The sequence below is a fragment of the Rhinopithecus roxellana genome, chromosome 1, assembly GCF_007565055.1.
Source record: "Rhinopithecus roxellana isolate Shanxi Qingling chromosome 1, ASM756505v1, whole genome shotgun sequence".
Classification (NCBI taxonomy): Eukaryota; Metazoa; Chordata; class Mammalia; order Primates; family Cercopithecidae; genus Rhinopithecus; species Rhinopithecus roxellana.
In genome coordinates this window covers 52,575,668-52,601,437 of record NC_044549.1, presented here as the reverse complement: position 1 = coordinate 52,601,437, position 25,770 = coordinate 52,575,668, and the positions used below count along the sequence as shown (strand labels likewise).

Below are 25,770 nucleotides of genomic sequence, written 5' to 3'. Positions count from 1 at the left end.
CCCCTGGGATGCCCAATGTACTTTCTCACCTCCATACCATTGCCTAAGCAATTCCCTCTGCCAGGACACCTTCCCATAAAAGAAGCTCTGTCTGAGAAAATGCCTACCTTCAATATCATCATCAGGTTCCTCCCCTCCCTGCTAAGGTACCTGCCTGTCATGTTACCTTAGGGTCCCTCTATAATTGAGCTGACACTGGGCCCCAACCTCCAAATGTCCATAGCAATGGTCAGGTGTGGGCAAAGCCGTGGTATGAAAACCTGGAGGGTGCAAGCCCCTCACCACTCTACCCAGTTCTGTTTCTCTTCTTGATGAGCCTGCCGCCTGCCTGGCTTGGCTCATTCTACCTATTTCTACACCAAACAGGGAAGGGCTGGTGAGTGCCCCGGGCAATGGTAGTCATAGCAAGCGGCAGAGCTGGCCAGAGGGAAGCATTTTCTGTGAAGCTATTGCCGGTTTTCTATTTTTTAAACTCATATAGTCACAACTGAGCAGCATCCAGGAGGGCCCAGGAGGCCCACACTCACCCAGGTATCCAGGTTCGACCACGTAGATGGTGCTATTGGGTAATCTAGAAGCACCCTGCATGCGAATACCTGAAATTTTAATTAAGGGGCAAGACATATGACAGCAAATAAACCGGCTGGCCGGCCAGTTTCAGCTTGGCTCAGAATTCTGATCATCAAGACATTACATGGAGAGAAGAGGGGATGAAAACTCCCCTGGCTTAGGCCACATAGAGCAAAGGCACTTTTCAGAATCAAAGACCATATTGCGCTTGCCACACTAGCAAAGGGGAATCTCTGCAAGGGACACTGGAGACACAGGACACATCAACAAGTCTGGAGCATCAATACCCCATTATGCTAGTATGGAAATAGCCCCCGCCAAGCCCCCTCTGAGAAGGCTGCAGGTTGGAGAAGTTTCCGGAGACGAGGAATGACACGCAGCTCCTGCCATCACCTCCCACTGCTGGGAGCCTCTGGGGTGAGTCACCCACAGCCGTGAGCAATTCCACTCAGCACTGTTATTTCAGTTCTTTCTGATTTTCAGACTGTTGAGGGGAAATGGCTATTTTTAGTCCTGCCAAGCTTTCAGGGAAAAAACGACTTGACTTCCAAACAGCAGCTCCACCATGCCTATGCACACACACAAGCCCAAGAAAAGGATATTCCGATGGCCAAGGACGAGGCTGCTCTGTCCCAGCTGCAGTGCAGTGACCATCGATGTGTCCTGGGCCAAGACAGCCACCGGCTGGGCTGGGTCTCCTTCGGGGCCTGGGATGCTGTTCTGAAGCTGCAACTCATATTGATCGGAAGGCATGGAGAGTTCTGGCCACCAAGAAACAAAAAATAACAGGAGAGAGCAAAGACAAGAAATGTTAGAAGCCAATACACTCCCACCGCCACCCCGAATCTCTGCACCCTGCTATCAGTACAGCTGCACCATTTTTTTTCTTAATTGTTTTCAGTGCTTTAAATTTTAATATTGTTCTCCATGCTGGTGCACAAAACTGACACTCCATGAATTTTCAGAGGCAATCAGTTTTTCTGTGACTGCTGTAAGCTGTTTAAAAAAAAAAAATTAACCACAATCTATTTGCCAACTGCTTAGAGAATACTAACATTACGCCATTTCTGAACATTGTAAAGTGAATTATTTGCTTCTACATAGAAGGGGCTGTTTGGGGGCACTGGGGTTCTTGCTGGTTCTGTCCAGCCTCTAGGGGTTTCCTGAGAAGCTCTGGTCACTGGTCTCCCATGGGGTCTACAATTGCAAACAATGAACCTTGCTGCCATCCTCACCAGCTTCAGTGTTCCCCTGCCCTTCACACCCACTTGGCAGAAAAAGAACTTGCCCAACATGAGCTAGGATGGAAAAGAGTTTCCCTGAGAAATAACAGTTCTATAAAGTGAGCAACATCGATGTCCATCTTCCTTGCCCTGTGGGCAAAGACCACAAGCACTTTTGATAGCAATGGTGACTGCTGAGCAGGGATCAAGATGCCTCAGAACAATGAGGTGTCTCGTGATCACATTCCCTCATACCCCTCAATAGCCCTGGGAACACACACTACTGAGAGCCACATTTTGGGGATAGGGGACTGAGGACATCAAGATGAGCAGCCTGCTCACCATCACGCAGCTAGTGGAAAACAGAGCTGGCATTCTGATCCAGAGAGCCTGACCACTTTCACACTCACTCTCCTAAGTCTGTGGAGCTTCCTAACCAGTCACCCATTCACTGTCCCCACAGGTGGAACATCCTAGCCCTCCAGCAACAGAAGAGGACACAGGGAACAGCAGACAACATCCCTGCTTGGCCCTCCTCTCAGGCCAGCTCAGGGCTTCAATACCCCATAGAGGGTGCCAGGTCAGGGGCTCCCAGAGGAATTTCAGCTAAAGCATGTTTCAGAATCTCCAGAGATTCTGATGAGAATTCTAAAAGAGAGGCAACTTGCCTAGCCCTTATCCTGAGTTATTTTTCATGTGACCTAATAAGTATCAAGTAATTTTCACTACAACATTGGGTCCTCAAAGTGTAGTCCCTGAACCATCAACATCTCCTAGAACTGCAAACGATGGGCCCCATCCAGACCTGCTGAATCAAATTCCAGGGGTGGGCTGGGCTCTAGCAAGCTCTGTTTTCACAAGCCCTGTAGGTGATTCTGATGCAGGCTAGAATTGAGAATCCCACAGGGAATGCACAGCTCACATCCTCATCTCTAATCAAGTGATTCTTGCAGATTATGTGTCTAGTGTTCAGAATATGCAGCAGGGCATCAAAGATAAATGTCAGAATAAAATAACACAGTTGTTCAATGAAGCAACATTACTTTACACTGATTAATGACGCACTAGCTTCCTCTCTTGTTTACTTTAAAGTTTTCTAAATGAGTAAGGCCCTTTTGGGAAATGAAAATGCTTACACTGAAGGGGACTTACATAGCACAGATAACCCTCCTTGCAAATCCTAAGACTGAAAATAAGGAGGTTTTTGTGACAGACTCCTTAGATACCTCCTTTTCTTTTCTTTCTTTCTTTTTTTTTTTTTTTTTTTTTGAGATAGGTTCTTACTGTGCTGCCCTGGCTGGACTGCAGTGGCTTTCATAGGTGCACTCACAGCTCACTGCAGCCCGGAACTCCTGGGCTCAAGTGATCCTCCTGCCTCAGCCTCCTAAGTAGTTGGGACTACCAATGCATGCCACCATACCTGGCCTTAGATACTCCCTGTATCCTGGAACTCACTCCTTACAAGAGACGCTGAATGTGGAAGTCTTTGCAGATGTTAACGGCACTGCCCAGTTCCTGTCTTTGAATTATTGGGCCAACAACAGAAAGGCTGCTCCTGAGGCCCCAGATCAGCCCTGCTATCATCTGCAGGGGTGAACAGCTGCCCTTCTATAGGTCAAGAGGCCCACATTCTTCTAAAAGACATGATGTCTGTCTCCTGCTCACCCTGGCTGATTCCCCCAGATGTGTTTTTGTCAGTGACCCCACTCCCGGACCTTGCACTCCACATGAGCTCCAGGGATGACTACGGAGCTCCTGAGGAGCTGGGTCTGAGTCAGGGATGAAGGAGAGCTCACTCCCTGCCTCTGACCCCAGCCCCTGCTCATGCAGCCACAGATACAATAGTTCTGAGCAGCCACAGTTAAGTGCCTGCCAGATTCAAAGTCCCTTCTACAACTGAGTCTTTGATACTCAGCCCAACACATGTGCATGCTATTGGTTTTGCAAACCTAGTACATTTTATTTCAGTCATTTCCACCATTCTATCCACTCAAGTTCTCTTTGGATACTGATTACATCAGCCAGCACATCCTTCCCATTTTTATTACATCTAACAGCTTGATCACAGTGGCAGTCATGTCTGCAACCAATCCAAACACCAACAGGACTTAGGACTAAGGACTGGAGATGGAGACCACAGTCCCCACTGGAAGCCCACCATATAAGCAACACAGATGCCAGGCTATAAGCCCCAGGAGCCTGTCTCCTCCACTCACAGGTCTCACTTGCAGACATGATGTGACTGACTGTGCTCTGCCTCCCCTAGGCTGTGAGCTCCAGGAGGGCAGGAAGCAGGCAGCCCTGGTGAGCACTGTGCACCCAGCATTCAGCAAAGGGCTGGCACAGAGCAGATGCTTAGGAAATGTATTTGCAAGAAAGGGAGCAGCCAGATAAAAGAAGAGAAGCAGGCATAAAGGAAATAAAAATACCAAAGAAGAAAAAATTACTGTAAGAAGGAAACTCAAAAGAAAAGAAAATATAAAGAGTTAATCTGCAGTTATAATTATCCCATGTTAATAAGCCCATGTAACTGTCATCCAACCCAGAACGCTCTGAGGCTTCCACAGGATGCCGGGCAAGACAGGGATTTGCTGAAATTCAGGTCCCCTATGAAGACACCATTCCCTGACTTTTCTGTCTAGCAAACCTACAAAAACCAATATAGTCATGTGAATTACACCTCAAAGAAAAAACAATCCAGCTAGACTGAGCATGGCAATTCACGCCTATTATCCCAGCACTTTGGGAAGCTGAGGTAGGAGGGATAACTTGAGCCCAGGAGTCTGAGACCAGCCTAGGCAACATAGAGAGACCCTATCTCTATTAAAAAAAAAAAAAAAAAAAATTAGCCAGGCATGGTGGTGTGTGCCTGCAGTCCCAGCTACTCAGGGGTCTGAGGTGAGAGGATCACTTGAGCCTGGGAGGTCAAAGCTGCAGTGAGCCATGATCATGATACTGCACTCCAACATGGGTGACAAAGCAAGACCCTCTCAAGAAAAACCCCAAAATCGATTCATCTAAAAGACTTAGGAGTTTCCGTTGGTGTGTCTTGTTCACAGTGAAGTTTTGCTCTCGGTTTTGCCAAAACATCCATCAGGAATCCACTGCAGTAGCATCCAGTGCCATCAATCACACAGGAGTGTGTATTTTTGGAGGACTTTCACATCTCATGACCCCACTGATGAAAGAGAGGTGGGCTCTGCCTCCTTCCTTTCCTGTCCCAGGGCATCTTTCGTGTGCTCCAATTCCTTGTTGTCTGTGGCAGGAAAGTCAGTGACCAAGCCCATAATTTTTCTAGGTACCTTGGGAGGTACAGTTCCTCTGGGCTGTGATACCCGAGCTAATTTAGAGTGAGCTCTTTCTTTTCTTTTCTTTTCTTTTTTTTTTTTTTTTGAGACAGAGTCTCACTCTGTCACCCAAGCTGGAGTGCGATGGTGCGGTCTCAGCTATTGCAACCTCCTCTGCCTCCCAGGTTCAAGCAATTCTCCTGCCTCAGCCTTCTGAGTAGCTGGGACTACATGTGTGTGCCACCACACCCAGCTCATTTTTTCTGTACTTTTAGTATTTTTTCTGTATTTTTAGGTTTCACCGTGTTAGCCAGGATGATCTTGATCTCCTGACCTCATGATCCACCCACCTCGGCCTCCCAAAGTGCTGGGATTACAGGTGTGAGCCACTGCGCCTGGCTGAGTGAGCTCTTTCTAAACCCAGCCCATCCCTTCTTAACTACACGGGCTCTGCTTGCCCAGCTGGGGCAGTTTCATGCCCCATGAGTCCCATGCAAATGGACCACCTCGCTGCTGCCCTGGGAGACTGTAAGGCTCTGTTTTTTGTTTGTTTGTTTGTTTTGAGACAGTCTCGCTCTGTCACCCAGGCTGGAGTGCAATGGCATGATCTCCGCTCACCGCAAACTCCACCTCCCAGGTTCAAGCGATTCTCCTGCCTCAGCCTCCTGAGTAGCTGGGATTACAGGCATGTGCCACCACACCTGGTCGATTTTTGTTTTTGTTTTTGTTTTTTTTGAGACGGAGTCTCGCTCTGTCACCCAGGCTGGAGTGCAGTGGCCAGATCTCAGCTCACTGCAAGCTTCGCCTCCCGGGTTCCCGCCATTCTCCTGCCTCAGCCTCCCGAGTAGCTGGGACTATAGGCGCCCGCCACCTCGCCTGGCTAGGTTTTTTTTGTATTTTTAGTAGAGACGGGGTTTCACCGTGTTAGCCAGGATGGTCTCGATCTCCTGACCTCGTGATCCGCCCGTCTCGGCCTCCCAAAGTGCTGGGATTACAGGCATGAACCACATGCCCGGCCGGCCCTGTTGTTATAATTAGCTTTTTTCTGGGTTTCCTTTGGGGAGACAGGGCAGAGGAAAATTCCAATCGATCCTACAGGGGTGATTAAGGCCAAGGAGCCCAACAGTTTTGTGAGCTTCAGGTCTTCTATGCCTCAGTTTCTTCATGTATGAAACAGGGTATTAATGAAATCTACCTCACAGAGCTGTTGGGTTATATCCAGGTATATACCTGTAGTCCCAGGTACTCAGAAGAACTGAGGCAGGAGGATGGCTTGAGGCCAGGAGTTTGAGATCAGACTGGGCAATATAGCAAGACCAAGTCTCTAAAGAAACAAAATAAAGTAATTTTAAAAAGAAAAGCACTTACAACTGCCCAACACCGAGGAAATGCTCAGTCATGGTTAGGTGCTATCGGCAGTGACCAGGCTCTCCAAGCGTCTTCCTCCAGGCCGCAGTGCCATTTCTTGATCAGGGTTCATGGATAAGTTTATATTTTGGAGACCTCCAAAATTTTATATTTATTATAAACAAAAGTTTGTATTTGTTGTGCCCTCTGGCCTTTCAACACGCTTCCCCTTTGCATTCTTCCTTAGGCTGCTGTCCCCAGAACTCTACGTTGGAGCCTCTTCCCCTTTCAGAGTCTCAGAAAGCCACACCTTAGACTGTCACTGTCCTAGAATCTGCTTCCCTGAAGTCAGGTAAACATCGGGCTCTGACCAGGACACCCATGCTTGGCTTCCTACAAATCCTACTGCAGGCCATCCTCCCCTGTTGACTTGACATCCTGCCGAAGGGCAGATGCTGCTTGCTTAGAATCAAGAAACATGAGTTTGCTTCCCTTCAACTAGCACCCTCTTGCCAGAAAGAACCTGGTCCAAAGGCAGGAGCACCTGTCTTCAGTTTCTTTGTCCTCCTGAGAGACCAAGCGTTCTGCCACAGGAATGACCAACCAGATGACTGCTCTCAGCTGAGCAGGACTTTAAACAATGCAGCACCTCCCATCATCTGGGGACACTGCTCAAGTTGCTCTTATGCTGAAGTGTGTATCTGCCTGCCTCTTAAATGACATCCTGTATCACAGGTGGAACTGACTTACCAACCTGGTGAAGTCACCTGCCCAAGGCCCTCGGATGAACTGGCCCTGAGCTCTTGTGTCCAGGACTCTTCACGTCCTATGTTCTGGATGTTAAACATACATAGCTTTGAACAAAATGATAATGATCCTTAGAGGACTGGCACTCCATTAAGAACCCTCACTATCTAAACACAAGTACACAGTACAACTACACTCCTATTGATTCATTTTGTCTTCACAGCCTAGGCAGAAAGGCCTCAAAGGCTCCAATGAGAAACAGCCCTAGAGAAGGGCAGTGGTTTGCCCAAGTTTGTTCAGATGTCAGTTGCAGACCAGGGACAAAGCCCAGCTAAACACAATGCCCACAGCTCTGGACTTGCTGCCACTGAAGGGGCACATACCCCAAAGAATTTGAAAGCAGGAATTCAGATATTTGCTCACTATATTCACAGCAGCATTACTCACAATGGCCAAAAAGTAGAAGCAACCCAAGTGTCTGTTGATGGATGAATAGGTAAACAGAATGTGGTCTATCCATCCACACAATGGAGCACTATTCAGCCTTAAAAGGGAAGGGAATTCCAGTCCTTGCTACAACATGGATGAACCTTGAAGACATCAGGCTAAGAAAAAAGTGATATAAGCCAGTCACAAAAAAACAAATACTACATGATTCCACGTACATGAGGTACCCAGAGTAGTTACATTCACGGAGACAGGAAATAGAATGGTGGGTGCCAAGGGCTGGGAGAGGGTGAAGGGGAGTTAGTGTTTAACAATGCAGAGCTTCAGTTTGGGAAGATGAACGAGTTCTGTGGACGGATGGTGGTGATGGCTGCAAAACACTGTGAATGTACTTAATGTTACCTGACAGAGCACTTAAAAGTGGTTAATATGGTAAATTTTGTTACATGTATGTAACCACAATAAAAAAAGGAGGAAGGAAGCATCTGTCACGATGGCAGAGCCAATGACACACCTGTAATTTTCCCTTGCCTGATCTTCTGCACCTTGTATTGAATGGAGGTTCCCACCATCAGGTAGATGTCATAGGCCGGGTTCAGAAGGATGTTCTCCAAAATCAGCAGCCTGACTTCTGCAGGGCGTACGTTCTTGGCATAAAGAAAAGGCAGAAGGTAGACAAAGTGAGGTGCAGATAGGGAATGGAGGAATGGTGGTGTGAGCAAGAGAAAGAGATGTTTTAAACATGGGAATAGGGAAGTTAGGAGGAAAGAAACAAGATATCATTCCCAAATCCTCACTTTCAGACCCCAGAGGTCCCGGGAGAGCTCCATAAGTACAGCAGGCACCCAGACAAAGGGCATTACCCAGACTGAGCCCTCGCACTGGCTGCCCATTGTGCATGGCTTATCTCTATGTGAAACTATGATTAAACGGGAGTAAAAGAGGAAAGCCAGCATGAACTTTAGGGACGGTATGGCCATCAGGAGCTCAAGTTCTCTCCGCACAAAAGCCCACGGTCCAGGGAACTTGAGAAGCCCTAGGCCAATGTAAAAAGCAGGAGAGGCATGTGCTGTGATGAGCCCTTGGCTGCTATTCCTTGGCCCCTTCCCCTGCCCACCTCTCACCCCCAACCTGTGACCTCCTGCCTCCTCAGGAAAACCTGTGAGCAACTTCGCAATGGGAGAAAGATCACTAGGTGCCCTGTCTAGTGCACCCTTAGGTACTGGATTCTCCAGAGGACTGCACCTTTCATTGTCTTTGGCCTGTTTGATGGCACTGTACATTGTAGAAAAGCGACAACAAAGCAAACAATTCTTGTCCACAGAAACACAAAAACATTTCCTCTGGTGGAGGTGCAGCTGACTGCCCTCCTGTGGGTGTGGGCATTCTCCACTTTTCTGAGTTCAGTTCAGCATGCCTGGTGTCCTGTGGCTATTCTTTGGATTCTCCTTTAAGCCTGCTGTCACAACTGACAGGTTTCCTCACTTAACAACTAGTTAATATCTTCAGTGCATTCAAAAGAGACAAGTATATTGGGCACCACCATGGGCAGGGTTCTGTGGCAGAATGCAGGCAAGGAGGGCCACTGAATGTCTGAGGGCAGGACAGCAAATCTGCCTTTCCAGCTTAGCAGTGGCACTGTACCCCATCCCAGCCTGGGCCCTACACAGGAGCTAACTGTCTCCAAGTACTACCTGCAGAGTCCTGCGGGATTAGCCCCTGCAAGAGGGCATGTCCCCATGTTTCCAAAACCTTCCAGGACTCCCAGATGCAGAAAACCCACTATAGAGAGTGAATCAGAAGAGGATTTCTCTCTCTGCCACTCTACAAAATTAAATGGCAGGCCAAGTACCACATGTTCCTGCCTGTGCTCCAGACACTAGGCAAACAAAAATATCTCAGGGTTGCAGCTCAAAACGAGGCACCGGTTGGGTGGACATTAGTCCACAGGGACAGGGAAGGAACCAGGACGTTGGATAGACCCACTCTTCATTCTCCTTTCCTCTGGCATACCCCACTATCCCGAGAATGGGATGCTGGTGAGGCCAGGAAGACATGGGATCGGCTGGGGCAGAGGGTTGAGGAGATCTACACACGGGATCCCTGGGCCACCAGTCTCAGGGCTCCAATGGGGGCACAAGGAGAGATGGCATAGAAGACACCAGGAGCCCTGGGCTTTGTCAAAGCCCCAAGTGCTTGGGAGCATCCTTATACCAGCACGGTGGGGGTGCCAACTGGAAATAGGCAAGTTACTGGGAACCTCCTGCTCTTGGAACTGCCTAGAAACTGAGAATGAGCAAATGCTATGCACCCCTAGAGATGCTTTCTGGGGCCTCAACCACCTTTCTTTGTAAGCTGAGGCTCAAAAGAAACCAAACCAAACACATAAAAATATGAACCCACATCCTGAAATCATGGGACAGCATCTCACTTCCACAATTCAATGTGTCTATGGGGGTGAGCAGGTGCTGTCAGCCTGATTCCACCCCAGGAAGCCCACTGTCCCCCAGCACCCCAGGCCCACCTTGTAGACAGCCTCCTGGATGCGAGCCTTGAGCTTGGAGCTCCCGGTCTTCATCCCAGACACCAGGATGGTGTCCCCTTGTTTGGCAGCCTTCTCCATCTCTGAGATGTAAGAAGGAGGGATGTACGTAGACTCCAAGAAAGTGAGGATTCTGGAAAAGGAGCACTTTGTCAAAGTTCGTTGATCAAACCCCAACACAAGATTCGTCAGAATCTACCACAGCATTCCCTATGAGCACCTCTCACTGGGGCTGACGCTGAAATAAGGGGTGTTGCCCTAGTCAGGGTTGGGGCTGCCTAGAGACACGATCCTGCAACTTCCTACATCAGAAATGCCAAAGTCCTTGTGAAAAATGCAGATTCTTGGCCCTTGGCCCAGGCTTTGTCTCCAAGATGCAAGATGCCTGGGAATCTGCATTTTATCCACATGTACACGTGATGTAAATACCTGACATGCAAGACCAGCTGCTGAGTCCACATGGGAACAGCAAGGCCTGGGAGATGAGGCAGCAGGCCCAAGAGCACAGCCCAGTCACAGCGGGGCCAGCAGCGCCTCACCTCCCCGAGGCTGCCTGCTCCTGTCCCACCTCCCCGGCCTAGCGCCCAGCTCTGGGGAACGATTCTCCATGACTGGTCCCCTAGCCCTGGGGACCGGACAGCACCACATTTCACTCTCCCTGGATCTCGTCTTGGGGAGATGTTGGGGACATGGTATAGCCTGGAGTGTGGGCTGCTGGGCAGGCTGACTTCAGGGATCCTTCCCATGCAGCCTCCCACTTCAGCCTGCATTTACAAACGAGCCCACTGTTTCCCTGCACAAGAGCAATCTGCCGATGCTGGGCGGCATTGTGATTTATTTCCTCACCCTATTACTTTAGGTGTCACATGTCAAATTGCACATCCAGGACAATCCAGCTCCAACCCCCCATGGCGTCTGGGATTTCTGTTAGCATTTGGCTCAGGTGCAGAGCTAGCTGCCTGGAAGCTCAAAGGGCCTGACGTGGCGGGGAATGGGGTGTTGTCAGAAGGGAACAGGGAGTCAGCATCCCCTCAACATCCAGCATGTGCCAGGCCCAGAGAGGGGCCCTGAGTGGATCAACCCGCTAAGCTGCACAGTGGCCCTCAGAGGCAGGTACGGGATCCCCTCCAGCTCTGTTTCCCAGGGCAGGAGGCTGAGGCTCAGGTGGGTAATGTTCCCTGGCTAAGGCCACAGGCAGGAAGCGACAAAGCCAGGACTGGAATCCAGGTCCCAGGTCTCTGACTCTCTGGCCCAGGGTCATGGTTTTATAAAACACCAGAAACCACAGAGCTGGTCCAGAAGGCCCTGTCTCCACAAGGGCAACTTGGCTCGCAAAAGCATCAGGACATGAGGACGTCTGCCTGGAGTTGCTGTAAGCCGAGGCCTGGACAAGGTTGTGATGGAAGAACCACAACCCCAACATCCCCTATGGTCCAGAACAGGACTTTAATGGCATAATGAAAGACCAAACAGTAAACTCCCCGACAAAGGACTTATAATTACAAAGGGGTGAGAAAGCACAGAGGCAAGTAGAAGAACAGAGTCTCACTTCTGAAATATTCCTGCCAAAGACACAACATTTGGACCCTGGCCGTGAGGGAACAGCAGACAAACCCAAAACAAGGGCCACTCTACAGATAACTAGACTGTCCTCTTCACAAGCGTTGCGGTGTCCAAAGTCAAAGCCCAGGAGACAGTCCCAGGCTGACAGAGACTAAGAGAAACGGAACACATGTGACAGTTGACTTGGGGCTGGGATCTCTTTTTGCTGAAAAGGATAAAGCTGGGACAAATGACCAAACTCGAGTGAGGTCTGAAGACGGTCGGCATCAGTGTTCCTTTCCTAATGCCATGACTGCATGGTGGCCGTGCAGGACAATGTCCCTGATGGTCGTAAAGCACATGAAAATCATCAGGGTGACGGGACATGAGGCTGGCAGCCGGCTCTCAGGTGAGTGAGGGAGACCACTTTTTGGACTACAATGGCAGATTTTCTACAGGCCTAAAATTGCTGTAAAAGGAGACTCAAAACATTCAAAAACAACTTTAAAAAAGGGACCATGCATTTTAAAAATCACATAGCAAATCACGAGGAAGGTGGCACAGTCAGGAATACAAGCTCAGACCTGGGACCTGCACTAGCACAGAGGACCTGTGTGGCTCTGCTCCTGCCTGTCCCACAAGTGGCAGCGCAGTGAGCCATTGACAGGAGGCTCGTGCATCTTAGGAACTGAACTACTCATTTCCTAACTACAAGTAAATAGCCCTGGGGCATGTTGTTCCCACATGAGACAGTGTGGATCCACCGATCTGAGTTCAGACTACAGCTCTGCCCTCCCCGAGCTCAGACAAGTGGCTCGGCCTCTCCAAGTCTCAGCCTCTACGACTACTCGATGGAGAGCACAGCGGTGTGCAAGCTTGCGTGGCTGCCAGGAGGATGACACAGGTCAAGACGATTAAGGTGTCCACCTCACAACGGGTCTTACTGTACCGCCGTATGGGCGACTTAGCCTGTTCCACCTGAGACCGGCTGGCACAGCTGGCCTGTGCCCCAGCCGAAACCTGGCTGCCCTTTAAGTGGCCCCCCAGAAGTGCAGCCTGGGGCCACCCACACTTCCCCTGTGCCCCGAGAAAGCCGTGCATGTCTCATTTCTCCAGCTAGACATCCCAAGTCTCCGACAGCTTCTCACAGGACACTCTCTGTGGGCTGCAGAAGCAGCCAGGCTCCCGCACAATGGTGTGAGTGAACCCCATTCCTTAATCAGATACTTGGAATGTTGCAGGCATCCAGGGAGTCTCCCAGGCTCCTCAATGACCCAGATGAAAGCCCCCCGCCAGTGAGAAGCTCACAGCTGTCCCCCTTTTCCCTTCCCTTCAAAGGGGGTCAGTTCTGGCAGAGGCACCCCTTACCGCAGTGCATTGTGGGAGTCTGAGAACCTGTCCGCCTCGGAGTCCTTCACAATCGTCCACTCGAAGACCAGTCCGGCCAGAGTGCTGAAGGTGTTCCCTGTAAGAGCAGATGAGGAAGGTGAACAGACATGGAGTTAATTCCCCAGGGCGGAGGGAGGCGGTGGGAGCTTCTGCCCCATGCAGGAACTATACTCCACATCACCCCCCACCAGGCAGGTGTCATAACCTGTATGTCAGGAGAGGAAACAGGCTGAAAGGAATGAAGACGCTTACTCGCTCACAATCATGTGACCACCAGGGGGTGAAGCCAGGATTTGAACCTAGGGCTGTCAGGTGAAAGCTTGTGCTCTTCCTGCCCAGACTCCCTGCCCTTGACTGAAGGACTAGCTCAATGCAGTGCATAACACCACTGTCCTGCACATCTGTGACTGGTTTACAGTTGAGGAGGCTGCTTGGAAACCTGGGCCATTCATTCCTGCTCACCACTTCCTGGGAATAAATTCCTCTCCCTCCCTGTGTGGGGGAGGGGACCCAGGGAGGAGGGGCATTACCCCAACTGTCTAGTGTCACATGACTCTTGCTTCTTCACCTTGACTGTGAGACTCTTGAGGTCCTGGGGTAGGTAGGGGGCAAGGAGAGCCAGGCCCAGCCAGCCTTGGCTCTTATGTCCTGGCTTGCTGCCTGGGAGCCTTCTGATCTATCCTTTCCAATCAAGAAACAGCTGCCACATGCAAGTCTAGTTCTCACCTTCTTTTGAAAGGATGAAGATCCACCCACCTGGGCCTCATTCCCTCTGAGGGCCAAAAGCTGCTCACCCTCTCTAGAAGGGGTCATGCCACACTCCCCACCAGCCCCTGATGCCCCACGCCTGTTCCACGTCCCGCATCCACATTCCCTTCCTGACCAGCTCCCAATACAAGGGATCTGGGGGCCAAGAAAAGCTGTTGTTTCTACAGTGCAAAGGGCAAGGTATTTAGAGTCAGACGGGCCTGGGTCCTGCTTCTCTTCACCCCGATCCCTGGCCCTGCGAGGTCTCAAAGACCACATGAAATAGTGCTTAGCAGAAGCTCCAGAAAACTCTGCTGCCTTCGCCTTACTTCTCAGAGCATCTTTTATGAAGAGAGGCATCTTCTTACAGTTCCCTGGGTGTCCTTCCATCAAGGTGAGCAACTGATCAGAGGAAGAAAACCCCCATCTATGATGTACATACATGCAGGAAGATTTTTTCTTGGAGGTCCACAGCAGGATTTTGAGCAAATGAAAAGTCTATTGTTTCCCGAAAATTAATGTGTCTTCCTAACATCCAGGACATTAGATGAGGATGGTGGATATGAAAATCCACACCAGCGAAGCACATTAGCTGCAAGACACGAGTCCTCTAGTCCAACCCCTGGATACTGCGTCCCCATCGGATGTGGGCTTGACACCCTTCCCGCATACCCCAGGGACAAGGAGCTCATCACCCAGCATAGCCCATTCCTCTGTTCAACAGCCCTGACCGTGAGAACCTTCTCTCACACACTGAGCTGAAACGGGGTGCACATGGAGTACTGCTAGCCCCAATTCCACTGTCCGGGGACAGAGCCCAGCAGGTTGGCTTTGCAGTCTGCTCAGTGAGGGGAGCATGGAGACCCTACAATAGTGTGACCCAGTAACCAGAAACGCAAGACTGCAGAACACAAATACATGCCAACACTACAAGAGTCCTGAACAGCTACCCTGGGGCTTCTATCTAGCTCGGCTCCAAGCACAGCTTTTCTCTTCTGTAAAATGGGGATGAAAATACCAACCCATGGAGTTGGTGGGAAGATCAAATTGAGAAAGCACCCCCATGACATGTCCAGTGTTCACAAAGGCCCGCTTATGGACAAGGGGATAGAGGTGGGGGAGGCCCTGCTAAGGGGCTCTTAGCAAGGAAAACAGTGGGAGAGAATCATGCCTGCAGACACTTCAGGGGCTGCACGTGGAGCTCTGTTTTTCATCATCTTTGCTCCCCCCCAGTCTCTCCTGGAAGTCCACCACGTTCAAATGTGGAAGAAGAGTTGAATGTGTGGCAATTCCAAGAGCAGAAAGTGTCTTTAGGCTTCTGTAAGTTACCCGATTGGGCAGGTGCACACATAGGACCAGGGGCAGGATTTGCAGGGCTCCATGCAGATGAGAACACAGGGACCCTCGTTCATGCATGGGCCTGCCAGCTGCTGGCCACTGGCTTTCTCTCCTGCCAGCTGCTGGGCAACATGGCCAGACCCAGCTGCGTGGGCTCTGGGGATGTCAAGGCACGCGTCTGCCTTTCCAGGGCCTGCTGCAGGTGGGCACCCCTAAGGGTGGCAAGGGGGCAGGGAAAGCTCTCAAGAAATCTGTGCCCAAAGTTTTGCTTTTTCCACTCTAAAAGAAGCTATCAGTACCTACTATGTGCAACAGAGCCCTTGACCTTGAAGTCTCACAGCCAAGTTTAGATATTAACCAGGAAAGCCAGGGGTCTGGTCTCCAAAGGATCCACCTCCCCTGTCCTGCAGGAAGGCTGAAGGAAAATGTTAGGCAATTCAACCCAGCAAACATTTACCCAATGCCGGTTGGGCCCAAAGTGCAGTGTCAGGCACAGAAGAGCCCAGAAGAATGAACTGATCCCAGTTATGCCTTCCTAGTGCTGACCTTGACAAGCCACAGTAGAAAATGTCCTTGCACCCCAGGGCAGGGGGCACTGCAGAGCTGAGGGAAAATCGAAGGGAAGAATAAGTCCCACCTTGGGCAGCCAAGGAGGGCTCCCTGGAGGGGATACCTGAGAGGCAATGCCAGAGGAAGCATGGCTTCTGAAAGCAGAGTTCAGGAGGGGAAGGTGCTCTAGGCAGAAGAGACGGGATAAGGAAAGGTGAGGAAGGGGCATCTTTGTAGACCCTGAGCTAGTCCAGTTCTGCTGATGCAAGAGGCATAGGTGGGCCAGGAAATAGCTGTGAAAACTTCTGCTCAAAGTTTTGCTTTTTCCACTCAAAAAGAAGCTATTTGTACCTACTATGTGCAACAGACAGAGCCCTGTCTGGAGGAGGGCACTCTGCAGGTGGCTTCTGGCCAAAAAGGCAGATCCCAGCCATGCGGGGAGGACCCCCAATGCCCAGGAAAATGCAGCAGCAGGAGACAGGCAGTGTGTCCAGTGGGAAAGAGCTCAGGTGACAGAGTCAGACATCCTGGATCCCAGCCCCTGCTAAGCCACCCATAAGCTGTGTGACCATGGGCAAGTTACTGAAGCTCTTTGAGCCTCAGCTTCCTCATCTATATAGCGGGCATCAGACCATTTATAAGCACAAAAAGACATTGTACTTACTAAGGGGACAACACACTACCTGGCACCCATGGGCAGCCACGGTGCCACTGCTTGTTGAGCAATTCTTTTTCTTGACATTCATCAATCTAGATAAGGCACATCATTTCTGGGACTGCCAGACCCTCAAAGGTTCTCAGGGTCAAGTTCATCTTCACAGAGAAGACTCTGATCAGAAGAGAGGTTACAGGCTCAGAAAAAAAGGCAAAAGAAATGATGAAGGTACTAATCAAAGTATTCCGGGACGAGGAGGACCAAGTAAAAAGCATGATGCCCTCACAGTGGACGAGGAGGGAAATTATCCATTTCCTTGCTGCAAAGATGAGGCCTTGACATGGGCTACTGGTGAATGACCCAGTCTGTGGAGACCAGATGACGTCCTACTCTGGAACTGGCTGCAGGGGCCATCAACCCTTCAGGAGAGTGGGGAGTGTGAGAGGAAACCATCCAGGGCCGCAGGGCACCATCCTGGCATAACAGTGGCCTGGGAAGGCCGAGGTAGGCACCTCCCCAATCCCGACATTCCCACCACCTGCCTGGGGAGAATCAATACACATTTAAGAAAAAGTGACTTAAAAGGGGTTTAACTAGAACCACAAGGATGAGCAATAGCAAGTGCTGGCCAGGATGTGAAGATCATGGCACCTTCACACACTGCCCCCAGAAATCCGAAACAGGCTGGAGTGTAATGGTGCCATCTTGGCTCACCGCAGCCTCCGCCTCCTGGGCTCAAGCGATTCTCTTGCCTCAGCCTCCTGAGTAACTGGGACCACAGGTGTGTGCCACCACGACCGGCTTGTTTTTGTATTTTTAGTAGAGACAGGGTTTCACTATGTTGGCCAGGCTGGTCTCGAACTCCAGACCTCAGGTGATCCACCCGCCTGGGCCTCCCAAAGTGCTGGAATTACAGGCATGAGCCACTGCGCCCAGCCTGTATTTCCTTCTTTTTGTGGCTAAATAATATTCCATTACAGGGGTCAATCGCGTTTTGTTTTTCCACTCATCCATTGATGGACTCTTGGGTTGTTTTCACATTTGGCGGCTATGAATAATGCTGTTATGAGTATTCACAGCGGACGTGTGTTTTCCAGTCTCTTGGGTAGGAGTGGAATTGCCAGGGCATAGGATAACTCTGTGTTTAACTGTTTGGGAGCTGCCAGGTACTTCTTTCCCTATAGAAACCCTGGTGCCTGGACAAGGCCCAGTTTGTAGAAAGTGCTCAGAGAAACACCTCCTGGCTTACTGAGTATTCACGCAAGACTGAACACTGTACATATGTCTCACTAAATCCTTATGGTCCCCAGGACAAGCATCACTATCTCAATCTCACAGGTCAGAAGGCAGTGTCAGAGGTTAAGGGCCTCACCTGATGAATGGGTAAATGGCGAAGAAAGGGTCTGCTAGTGCTCTAAATAGTGGTTTGGCCCCCCAGGGACATCTGGCCATGTCTGGGCCATTTTTGATTGTTATGGCTTGGGAGACACTACTAACATGTAGTAGGTAGGGGATGCTGCTGAACATCCTATAATGCACTGACAGCCCGCATCACAAAGAATTATTCAACCCCAAATGTCAATCAATACTATCCAGGTGAAGAAATCCTGATACAGAAATTTTTTTCAAAAACAGGAGCTAGAGTTGTCAGAAAAGGTTTCAAAGACAAGGTGGGCCTTGGTTTGGACTTGGATTTTGGGGCAGATCATCTGACAGGCATCTTTTGCCTGATTTTTATTTTCTCTGACAAGAATTTTAACCTACAAAGTTTCCCTTACTGGTCAGGAGCGGTGGCTCATGCGTGTAATCCCAGCACTTTGGAAGGCTGAGGCGGGAGGATCACCTGAGGTCAGGAGGTCAAGACCAGCCTGGCCAACTTGGTAGAAACCTGTTTCCACTAAAAATACAAAAAAAAAAAAAAAAAAAAAAAGTTGGGTATGGTGGCAGGCACCTATAATCCCAGTTACTCAGGAGGCTGAGGCAGGAGAATCTCTTGAACTCGGGAGGCAGAGGTTGCAGTGAGCTGATATCATGCCACTGCACTCCAGCCCGAGCAACAAGGGCAAGATTCTGTCTCAAAAAAAAAAAGAAAGTTTCAGCCGGGCGTGGTGGCTCAAGTCTGTAATCCTAGCACTTTGGGAGGCCGAGGTGGGCGGATCACGAGGTCAGGAGATCAAGACCATCCTGGCTAACCCGGTGAAACCCCGTCTCTACTAAAAAATACAAAAAACTAGCCGGGCGAGGTGGCGGGCGCCTGTAGTCCCAGCTACTCGGGAGGCTGAGGCAGGAGAATGGCGTAAACCCGGGAGGCGGAGCTTGCAGTGAGCTGAGATCCGACCACTGTACTCCAGCCTGGGCGACAGAGCCACACTCCGTCTCAAAAAAAAAAAAAAATTTCCCTTACTTCCTTAAAGAGATCACCTAGAAAAATTCCAGCCTGGAAATAAGCCAAGCTCATTTTTGACTCTGGCAAAGTGAAGATGTGAGGGCAGTACCCTGGGCTGCCAACATAAATGTGACCTGATCTACACACATGTTCTGAGGTCTGGAACAAGAAGCCACCACCAGCCCCAAGGGCCGGAGCAGGGAGCCTCTCCCTGCCTCCTATCACTGCCAAGAATACTAGCTTCCCCAAGATGTGCAGCACCAAGGACCAGCACTATGACAGGCAGGTCTGGCTCCAGGGTCACAGAGCCACAGCTCTGAGCACACAGGCCCCACTGCAGGGGTTCCTGAGGGCCAGGAACGACCATGATTCGACGCCACCAAGGGATTGAGGCCCACCTCAGAGGTGGTTTCTGCCTCTTCAGCATCTCCCCCAGCACCAATTTCACCTGCCTAACCACAGCTGCCCTCTAGGGACCTGCAGGATTAGACGCCAGAGGAGTGGGGAAAGCAGAAAGGCCAGGGTCATGGTGGGGGAATGATCCAGCATGGGCTGCAGAGGACAAACAGGCAGGGGACGCCCTCACCTTCGGAGTCCAGGGCCTGGATCTTCAGCTCCAGGGGAGAGTCCTCCAGGTAGAGCTCGCGGGTGGTGGAGACGATCTGGATGTCATGGATGAGGTCCACGATGGCATCACAGCGCAGGACCTGGCCTGTGGCTGAAGGAACCCCAGGGAAGGGTCAGCAACAAAGACAGTCCCTGCCCCTGGCTCCACTTCCAAGCCTTGCAGGCTTACACTCTGGCAAAGACCACAGTGACCACCGCTTCACCCTCAGAAGCCAAGCAGCTGCCTCGCACACAGCCCCGCTGACAGTTAACAGGGACTACCAGAAAGGAAGGGCTGTGGGGGTCTTGTCACCACCCATTCTGGCTTTTCCAGCAGGGCACCAGCATTTAAAGCTGTGGGTAAAGAAAACTCCGGGAAAACTTAGTTTCGTTCAGGGTGTAACCATTCAGTGAAGTGACAAGGGTTATAGTATGATGAGTTCCCATCCCAAAGACGAGAGCCCTGTCCCTCCACTGAGATTAGGGATTACACTGGTGGTTTTTGGTTTTCACATATGCTGGTGTTTTTATAAAAGACTATCAACTATAGTACAGAAGGGGCTGGTGGGCACACCCAGAGATTTTTTTACTTGCTCCATAAATAAGGTATGTAAATGGCATTACCTGGGGAACCCTCAAGTGTAAGGATAGCAGCAAGAGATACAAAATTATTCTGACCATTCCCCAGGTACCATATAAAAATACTTGTGCACTTTAGTGTTGTTTCCTTGCACAGCAATACAGTCCCATGTATCAAAAGCCTTAAAAGTATTCAAGGCTGGCCAGGTGTGGTGGCTCATGTCTGTAATCCCAGCACTTTGGGAGGCCAAGGCAGGTGGATCGCTTGAGGTCAGGAGTTCAAGACCAGCCTGGCCAACATGATGAAACCCCATCTTTATTAAAAATACAAGAAAAATTAGTCAGGCCTGGTGATCCTAGCTAGTCAGGAGGCTGAGGCAGAAGAATTGCTTGAACCTGGGAGGCGGAGGTTGCAGTGAGCCAAGATCACGCCACTGCACTCCAGTCTGGGTAACAGAGTGAGACTACATCTCAACAAATAAAAACAAAAATATTCAAGGCTGCGGCCCAGAAAAACTAGGAATTTATCTTAAGAAATAATGTAAAAGAACTCTAATTTGTTCTCTATATAAAAACATTTATTTTTATATGTAACACTGAAACAAACATCTGAAAACACTCTAAATGCCCAATACAAGGGAATGTGTACAGGACAACCTCCTGTTAAGAATATTATTGGCCGGGCGCGGTGGCTCAAGCCTGTAATCCCAGCACTTTGGGAGGCCGAGATGGGCGGATCACGAGGTCAGGAGATCGAGACCATCCTGGCTAATACGGTGAAACCCCGTCTCTACTAAAAGCTACAAAAAACTAGCCGGGCGTAGTGGCGGCCGCCTGTAGTCCCAGCTACTCGGGAGGCTGAGGCAGGAGAATGGCATGAACCCGGGAGGCGGAGCTTGCAGTGAGCTGAGATCTGGCCACAGCACTCCAGCCTGGGTGACAGAGCAAGACTTTGTCTCCAAAAAAAAAAAAAAAAAAGAATATTATTTGGGCCAGGTGTGGTAGCTCACACATGTAATCCCACCACTGTGGGAGGCCAAGGCAGGAGGGTTGCTTGAGCCCGGGAGTTTGAAACCAGCCTGGACAACATAGAGAGACCCCCAAGTATACACAAAAAATTTTACAAATTAGCTGGGCATGGTGGCATGCACCTGTGGTCCCAACTATTAAATACTTGAGAGGCTGAGGCAGGAAGATTGCCTGAGTCCAGGAGGTTGAGGCTGCAGTGAGCAGTGTTGGAGCCACTGCACTTCAGCCTGGGTGACAGAGTAAGCCACTGTCTCAAAACAGCAACAAAAAAAGAGAATATTATTCAGCATTAAAAATCATTGTATGGGCCAGGTGTGGTGGCTGGCACCTGTAATCCCAGCCACTCGGAAAGCTGAGGCAGGAGAATCACTTGAACCCGGGAGGCAGAGGTTGCAGTGAGCTGAGATCACGCCACTGCACTCCAGCCTGGGGGCCAAGAGTGAGACTGGGTCTCAAAAAAAAAAAAAGTTATTTAGGTAACAAATAATAATTTAGAAATTTAGCAAGCCAGCCTCCACAAAAAGGGAACACAGTACAAAGTGCTGGCACAAGGCCCGGGATGGGTGTTGTTTGCTGGGTGCCTGTCTCCTGCCTGGGTGTCCTGCCAGCTAACAAGAGAAAGCCCTGCCACGGGCTCAGGTAGCCTCTGGGACCCTGAGTCTCAGTGGGCGTTTCCCTGTCTCTGGCTCCCACTGGGGATCACAAACAGTGCTCAGCCCTTACTGATGTCCTCTGCGAAGATGATGCTGGTGAGGCGGGCAGGCTGGGTCAGGCGGGCCTGCACCACGGCCTTCTGGGAGCACTGCTGCTCATCCAGGCCCAGCGGCTCGATGCTGGCCACCTCCGGCCGGGTGGACAACCTGCAGTGGAAGAAGACAGCATTTACTCTCTGGAGCTGCACTGCAAGGCACAGCGGGGTCCAGATATCAGGCTGTGGCTCCCGTCTAGGGCACAGTCCTGGACCCAAAGACAGAATTGAGGTGGGTCGCCTAACACAGCTTCAAACCCTGAGGAGACATGGGGCCCTGCCGAGGCCTCTCCAGTTAAGACCTCCACAAGCTGAGGGCTCCGGGCCTGTGCACACAGTCCCCATGGAGCAAATCAAACAGGAGACCTCACACCTGGAAATGACCTCAAGGTTCAACAGATGGCCACCGTCCAAGACTCCTGCAGATGTGGGAGTCGTTCAGTACCAGCTGGAAAGCTGCTCAAGGGATCCCATGAGCAGCACGTTGAACAGGGAGGGGGCACAGGCAACTCTACCAACCTCTAGCCCAGGCCTGGAACACAGCAGGCTCCGGGCATCAGCTTCCAACCCCGATGGGTTCCACTAACCCGTAATGATAACCACGATCATGAACTCCCAGTGCTTGCGGAGCGGATATTATTATAGCCACAGACAGAAGAAAGACAGATAAACACATCCACAAATAAGCCCAGACGTCTATGAGCCAATTTCCCCAGGGAGGGTAACAGGAGGAAGGATAACAGGAATGTATGGGGAAAGCTATCTGGTGTCAGCGCCTCAGTTTTTCCATCCATGGCCCAGGATAACTGTCCCAGGCCCAGGTGAGAAGGGGACGAGAGGTAGAGGACAGCAGACTCCACACTGAGCGTGCCCAGCTAGCATGTGCTGTCTATAGACAGGCACTCAGGCCTAGTGTACAGGGCCTCCAAAAGAACACCACGCGGACCTGGGATGAAGCAGGGCCGTGGGAAGCGGCCGGCCATGCTGCCCTTAGAGAGCTTATAGTGTGACCAAGGCCCCAGGAGGGGCCACTAAGCTGTGCCTGGCACTTGTCTTTCGGAGCTGCACCTGGCACAGCACCCGATACACAGCAGACACTCCGGGGTCTCCGCATCCTCCCCAGCTTTGCCTAAACTCACTGGAACACCCATAGCCACGAGTATTCTGAAGGAGACTTGTCAGAAACTGCCTGGTGTCAAAAAGCAATGATGCACGGCCAGGCGCAGTGGCTCATGCCTGTAATCCCAGCACTTTGGGAGGCCGAGGTGGGCAGATCACCAGAGGTCAGGAGTTCGAGACCAGCCTGACCAACTTGGTGAAATCCCACCTCTACTAAAAATACAAAAAATTAACCAGGCTTGGTGGCGGGTGCCTGTAATCCCAGCTACTCAGGAGGCTGAGGCAGGAGAATCACTTGAACCCAGGAGGCGGAGGCTGCAGTGAACCAAGATTGAGCCATTGCATTCCAGCCTGGGCAACAGAGTGAGACTCCGCCTCAAAAAAAAAAAAAAAAAAAAAAGGCAATGGTGCAGAACACACCCAGGTAGATAGATGTCCTGCCTTCTGGTTGGATGCCAAGTGTCTTCCCCCGGCCAAGCCGGCACAAGGTCCCTTCCAACACACCTGAGCACACCGACCACTCCAACACCACCTGGCCACAGTGGGCTGCAGCAGGAGGCCTGCGGATGGACCTTGGAAGTTCACGGAAAATGAGCTGCACCCATCAGTGAAGGAAAGCAATCTACACCCCAGAGGAAGTGTGTCTGTGGCCCCTTGTGGATCTCTTCCAGGAAAATAGCACAGCACAGAGTCGACGAACAGAGCAAAGCAGGCACAAGCACACAAAGGAGACAAGAAGCAGGTGCCTGTGAACCGGGCCCATGCCTGCTAGAAACATTCCATCCAACCATCCAACTGCTGACAGCACTAAGACCCTACGGTATTTTTCGAAGGGCTTTAAACTTCCCACACACAAGTACACAAAACAGAGTGTAGAAACAAGGACAAATCAGAAAATTCACACGGGGCAGCAGAGGCTAAGGAAACAACAAATCCTGGGTCCTAGATTCAATCTGGGGGCAGAAAAAGGAGCCTGTACTTTCTACTGAATTTTGCCGTAAACCTAAAACTGCTTAAAAAAAAAAGTCTACTCTGCTTCAGTGGCTCATGCCTGTAATCCTAACACTTTGGGAGGCTGAGGTGGGAGGATCATTTGAGCCCAAAAGTTCGAGACCAGGCTGGGCAACAAAGTGAGACTCTATCTCTACAAATTTTTTTTTTTTTTTTAATTAGCCAGTTACGGTGGTGTGCATCTGTGGTCCCAGCTACATGGGGGGCTGAGGTGGGAGGACTGCTTGAGCCCAGGAGTTCAAGGCTGCAGTGAGCTATGATTGTGTCACTGCACTCTGCCTGAGTGACAGAATGAGGCCCCGTCTCAAGCAAACAAACAACTAGAACAAATGAATAAATATAAAGAATAAAGAAAATAAAGTCTATGGGGGGGAAAAGAGAATTCATCATTTTCCACTGCACCTTTAAAAACACTGGGTATATATCATTCAGTGGCCCCTGGGAACTGGGATCTGGAGTCCTGGTCTGGCCTGTAAATCCCACACCCTCTCCTAGCCTCTCTCTCCTCAACAAAATAGAGACAACCATTCTTTTCTTGCTTTATAAAAGCAGTATATTAATCTCAGACACAGGCAATAAATGTAAACAGAGCTCTTCCTATCCAAGTAAAAGAAGCCTGAAATTCTCCTTGCAAAACTCCCCAACCTCTTCCCTGGGCTGCCACTGAGATGCCCGGACAGCCTGCAGAGCCCGGCTGCAGTCACCACACCTTTCATGTCCATGTTGTAGGGCTACATTAAGGACCCATACAAGCCTGAGATAGCCCTGCACAACAGACATGTAACACAGGCCACGTTTTCATTTTCCGTCAAAAAAAAAAGTAACAGGTGAGATTAATTTTTAATAAACCCTGTTTTTTAAAGCAGTTTGAGGTGCACAGCAAAACTGAATGGAAATTATAGATTTCACACACACACCCTGCCCCATGCATACACAACACTTCCCTCAACATCCCAATCACAGTGGTGTATTGGTTACAATGGAGGAGCCTGTGGTGACCTCACAGTCACTCAGAACACCTGCAGCTGACATGAGGGTGCACACTTGGCATCACATGTCCTGTAAGTTTGGACAGATGTATAACGGCCCACACGTGCCATGACAGTATCTTTCAGAACAGCACCACTGCTCTAAAAGTCCTCTGTGCTCTGCGTGTTCCTTCCATACTTTTAAATCCCTACTAAAAAGTCATATTTTTAAGAAAACATGTGATTTACCCTAACACATCCTAAATATCATGCTTCTGACATGTAGTACTGGCTGCATTTTCAGAGCTCACAGTCACACGTCTTAGTCTTTTGGGCCTGCCATGACAAAACATCACAAACAGGGTTTTTCCAACAACAGAAATGTATTGCTCACAGTTCTGGAAGCTGGCAGTCCAAGATCAGCTGGCATACTGGGTGTCTGGTGAGGGCCCACTTTCTGGGTCATGCCTGCTGTCTTCCCACTATTGTCACATGGCAGAAAGGGCGAGGGAGCTCTCTGGGGCTTCTTGTATAAGGGCACTAATCCCAACCATGAGGGCCCCACCTTCATGACCCCATCACCTCCCAAAGGTGCCACCTCAAATGCCATCGCCTTGGGGATGAGGTGTCAGCACATGAGTCTGGAGGGACGCAGACATTTGTTCACGTGGTGAGTGGTTCCAATGCTGACCTGGCTCTGAGGCCTGGCCTCCTGGCGGAGGGCCATGCAGGTGCAGGGCTCTCATGTCCTGGGGTCTCTGTGGACACCTCCACCTCTGCCCAGGCTCTACTTGGGAGGCAGCGGGTGCTGAGTGCTCTTGTGACCTTAAGAAAGTCCCTCCTCTCAACACTCAGAGCCTGGGGGAGAGAGAAAGCAGCTTGGCCTGGCCTGGGAAGGCTGGCCTCAGCCATCGAAGGCGGCTCCCACCCCTCATGCCCCA

At 50.5% G+C, this 25,770-nt stretch overlaps 1 protein-coding gene across 3 annotated transcripts in view; it reads right to left on the bottom strand.

Annotated features, from left to right (window-relative positions):
• NUP210 (nucleoporin 210) overlaps window positions 1-25,770 on the bottom strand; it is a 102,420-nt gene that overhangs the window by 62,548 nt on the left and 14,102 nt on the right. For 2 of the 3 annotated variants that reach the window (XM_030926731.1, XM_030926827.1), the window contains exons 2-8: window positions 21,707-21,843; window positions 19,356-19,487; window positions 13,074-13,170; window positions 10,146-10,296; window positions 8,136-8,268; window positions 1,173-1,331; window positions 528-596 (exon numbers count right to left, since the gene is read on the bottom strand). In XM_030926731.1, coding sequence (XP_030782591.1) covers window positions 528-596; window positions 1,173-1,331; window positions 8,136-8,268; window positions 10,146-10,296; window positions 13,074-13,170; window positions 19,356-19,487; window positions 21,707-21,843 — 878 coding nt within the window. Of the gene's footprint in view, window positions 1-527; window positions 597-1,172; window positions 1,332-6,448; window positions 7,687-8,135; window positions 8,269-10,145; window positions 10,297-13,073; window positions 13,171-19,355; window positions 19,488-21,706; window positions 21,844-25,770 lie in introns of those variants that run through there. The other variant, XM_030926774.1, reaches the window with a different exon arrangement.